Source organism: Rhagoletis pomonella, unplaced genomic scaffold, assembly GCF_013731165.1.
Source record: "Rhagoletis pomonella isolate Grant_MI unplaced genomic scaffold, Rhpom_1.0 Rhpom_scaffold_00006, whole genome shotgun sequence".
NCBI classification, from domain to species: domain Eukaryota; kingdom Metazoa; phylum Arthropoda; class Insecta; order Diptera; family Tephritidae; genus Rhagoletis; species Rhagoletis pomonella.
The window spans coordinates 82,459,395-82,464,039 of record NW_023458560.1 but is presented as its reverse complement, the minus strand read 5'-3'; the positions used below and the strand labels follow the sequence as shown (position 1 = coordinate 82,464,039).

Below are 4,645 nucleotides of genomic sequence, written 5' to 3'. Positions count from 1 at the left end.
ATTTTTTAGCAAGAAAATTTTGTCACTAATTTACTTCGTTTTTAAAAAAGCTTGTCTTGCGAATAGCAAACCGGCATTTAAATATCTGCATACATACATATACATACATACCTAACCAATTATGCATGTACGCTGAATTCGCCGACAAGCGTTTTTACAAAACGAAGTAATTTAGTACAAATTGTTAGTAATTTTCATTAGAGTTTGAATAACTCCTTTCACCAAATGGCTTTTAGTAACTTTGACGAGACCTTAACTTATTTTACTTTATTCATTTTAGTGCAGTTCTGACAAAATTTTCTTGCTAAAAAATCTTTTGTACATGTTAAATAAAAGCTTGTTTTTAAAATATATTTTTTTTGTCAATGTTATTGTGGCTTGTTAACATTTTTTATTTTTAATATTTTTATTGAGCTTTGTACCACGATTGTTTATTAGGAAAAATTGAAAAAGCAACAAAGTCTAAGCGGTAGAAGTTATAGCAGCTATTTCGGAGATCACCACATCACCTCATCAGACTTCTTTTTCAATAGACTTCAGCTGGGATCGAACCCGCGTCATCGATGTGCCAAGTCGGAAGCGTTAACCACTGAGCTATGTACATCCCGTAAACTCTTGTTGCTAATTCATTTTCCAATAACATTGACAAATACATAGTTTAGGAAGAGCCTGCCTGAAACTAAACAAAAAAGAAAATAAGCAAATGGATGTATAGAATTGACAACAACAACCACGCTGTCGAGTTTAAATAGCGGCAAATCAGCTGCACTTGATAGTAGTTGGTTGAATAAGGAAAATGAATTAGCAACAAGAGTTTACGGGATGTACATAGCTCAGTGGTTAACGCTTCTGACTTTGAACATCGAATTCGCAGGTTCGATCCCTGCTGAAGTCTAGAAAAAAGAAGTCTGATGAGGAGATTTGGTGATCTCCGAAATAGTGCTATAACTTCTACCGCTTAGACTTTGTTGCTTTTTAAATTTTTCCTAATAAACAATCGTGGTACAAAGCTCAATAAAAATATTAAAAATAAAAAATATTTTTTTTACTTATTGAAAATTTTGGTGAAGATTTGTTGAATTTTACTAAATTTTGTAAAAACTTTGAATCATTAATTTATATGTCATCTGATGCAGAATGAACTATACTTTTATAAAAATTAACGAAAAAAATTTGCTACGAAAAACATTGCAAATATTAAAAAAAAAAAACACTGTACGGAAACATATTCTGGCTAGTGTATGTATCGAAACAATCCCATTTACAGATGAAAATACATACATACATATCGTGTAAGAACACTTTTACAGAAGTACATTTAGATTTAATATATAATGTTTGCAAGGCTATAAAAAACTCAAAATTTACGAGAACTTGAATAAAATGTCGCCTGTAGTCATTAGTTAATTGGAGCACTAATTAATCAATTATTTATTTTCACAATTATAGGATATTGAAAATTTAGACCAAGACCTGGACGAGATGCGGAATAGCTATTATGAGATGCCAGCATCAGCCACCTACTCTGGCGTCCCGCTCGATCGTTTGCAAATGTTGATCGCCCAATATAGGCCTACGTAAGTTCATACCTTCATACCTTTGTAGGGCGAATTCATAAAATATATATGTATTACAATATTTTTCATTGGTTATCAATTTACAGATCTTACATGCGCACTCCCGGGTGGAACAGCGGCATGAATGAGCTCTTTCGTACGCCTGAGTCGAAACGTCAAGTAAGATATCGACAGTGCTACTTCAACCCTATCTCGTGCTTTAAGAAGTAAGATGCTTAAGAAACTTAAGATGCCAAGACAAAGTAAAGTAAAAATATGGGGAAACGTTTGACTTAAATTTGTAAATACATACAATATCTATTAAATAAGGCATAAAAAACACATTGAGCCCACAGCTATTCGATTTATAAAACAAAAAACATTTCAAACAGCAACCGCTTAGCCCCAATTAACTATGTAATTTGTAAAAAAATCTTTAAACGAATGTTACGTATAGCTCTGAATTTTATTCTTCTATGTTTACCATATTGCTTACATCTATGTACAGTGTACACACTTTTCTCGAAATGTGTGTTTATTTTTTTAATAATTAATCAGAAGACTCTGAAATAAAATTTAGCAATCATACTACATTCTTATGCACATATGTACATAGTTATGGCTGATTACATAATATCAGAAAATTTCTAATACAGAATTTTTATTCAACCGATCCACTCACATTTAAAGCCTATAAGAGATATAATGAAGTGTTGTGTTGTTAAATCCTAAACTTATATACTAGGTACCTACGTATGCATATATATGTAGTTCTCAATTTCGTTAAGAGGGAATGCATCTGATCTGGTAAATCTGCATATATTTTAAATGCAAATTTTTAAACAATATTTTTATTTATTTATTTATTTATTTATTTATTTATTTATCTTAGAATAATGTAATTTTAAATAACGTATTCAAAGTATGACATTTGTATATGTATAGTGATATTTATTGTTAATAAATTTAAATTTGGAACAAAATCTAACTGGAAACGTTGAGCCTTTCTGAAATGGCAAATAAACCACAAAAATGCACAGACTTATTAGGGCACAAATAAGGACTGTATGTATGTCTCTTTTGTTTTTTTTTTGTAAAATTAAGTGGTGAGGTGCTTTATATGAAAGCAGTTTACATCCAATTTACTATTATATATTAGAACAAAAAAATCCTGCAATGGAACCGCAACCCGACTCAAATTTAAGTATTTGGTATAGTAATGACCAGGGAACGGATTTTATAGAAATTGCCTTTTTTCTGCTTAAGAGATAGAGTATATTCGATTAAGAATGCCCACGATTTAGATTTCCCTGATTCCATATATACACCTTTGATGTTGCCAGTTTTTTTGCCTTTTTTAAGATATTTGCCTATTTTTGCCTTTTCTACTTTTAATCGTTTTAAAAGTTTTAAACGTTCCATATTTAAAATGGGCGCCACTTGTATCATCTCACGTCAGCGCACGTTTAGTACATTCAAGGCTTTTCTTCGGGCAAATCGAATGAAAATGCTGCCAGAAAACTTCAAAATCCATCTTGTGGTTCAATGTTACTATAACTATAGTGATTAATGTTTTGTGAGTTAAAAGCTCGAAAGGAAAAAATAGCCAAAGTATACATTTTTTTAGTGCTTACTTTTGCCTTTTTTGCCATTTCTAGTGCCTTTTCCTGCCAATTTCGTTATTTTATTTTACCTTTTCTGGCGTATTTCGTTATTTAATTTTGCCCTTTTTATAGGTTTTTAGGTCCAAAAAATCCATTCCCTGGCAATGACCCTCCATGAATCTTCCCTTTCTACGATAATTTTAAGAGGTGCCGCATGAAGCGTTAATTTTTTCCATAAGAATAACGCATAAGAAAAAGTTGTTCTCTTCTGAGGTCAATATAATTTTCTAGGAGCAATCAAAACGCTCGAAACTATAAGAATACGTTGATTAAATGCCATTTAAGTATTATTCAGCCTCAGATTCTTTTGCTTTGTTTTGGGTAAAATCTAGTAATTAGTTCAAAATGGCGACAATTTAAATAAAAGTAAATTTTACTTCTTTTAAATATCGTTTTGGCGACCTAATCTTTGATATTGTGCCACGGGATTCAGAACCGTTTTTCAGAAAAAAGAAAATAAGGGTCTCATGAAATTCAAAGTAGATTATGGCCTCAAAGTTTGAAACAAATCGACGACATCGATTGTGTTTGGTCGTTGAATGCCTATGGAATGGGCCATATATCATGTGACACACGTACTACATACGAATTACTGTGGGTTTTTTTATTCAATGTTGTGAATTTACATAGGAAAATTTATTTCTGTGGACAAGCAACAATAATTTACATTTTGTTAGAACTTATAATTTCTATTTCGGAGATCACCACATCGTCTAATTAGTTTTCTTCATCGAGTTCACTGGGATTCGAACCACCGACTCTGGCTAAAAGGCCAGTAAATAACAAACAAAAATACTTCAGGATGAGCACGCACGCCTTCAAGTTAAATTTCTAAAAATATAACTTAACTAAAAGGGCAAATACATGATACCAGCATGTTGGCGCCATCAAGTGTTGGTGCCAGCCGATTGACCGTGCATGTTCTTGTGGTATTTTGATATTTTTTTTATTGTACCAGCATGCTGGTGTCGTGAATGGTGAAATTCAGGGACGCGAACCGGTTTTGAACCGAACCGGTTTTGAACCGGAAAACCGATTTTTCTATAAACTAACTGAACCATTAACCGAACCGAAATTTTCCACAAGTGTTTGATCCGAACGGAAAACCGAACCACTTCTTATAAAGGTTTAAAAGTTCGTCCGTCATCAAATTTTCAATAGACAAATTTACCCCCTTTTTATATTTGTTAAATATGGTAATACATACCATGTTTGTTTACCATGTGGCAATATCAAATGTTAGGGCAACCGATCTCATTTGACAGACACTTGACACTCATCCTTGCGCGTTGTTGCACTTGACACTTGACGCATACACTTGCGCGTTATTTTTTTTATTATTTCCGAACCGTTGAACCGAACCGAAACCCCGGTTCAAAGGCCAAAAAAACCGCCTTGACGAACCAAACCAAAAGCGCAAAAACG

The 4,645-nt window shown here is 32.7% G+C and overlaps 1 protein-coding gene across 1 annotated transcript in view; it reads left to right on the top strand.

Moving 5' to 3' along the window:
• LOC118741486 overlaps positions 1–2,001 on the top strand; it is a 94,045-nt gene extending 92,044 nt beyond the window's left edge. The window contains exons 3-4 of the mRNA XM_036473487.1: positions 1,450–1,577; positions 1,664–2,001. Of these exons, the coding sequence (XP_036329380.1) occupies positions 1,450–1,577; positions 1,664–1,787 (252 nt within the window). The 3' untranslated portion in view covers positions 1,788–2,001. The remainder of the gene's footprint in view (positions 1–1,449; positions 1,578–1,663) is intronic.
• The last annotated feature ends 2,644 nt before the right edge of the window (positions 2,002–4,645 follow it).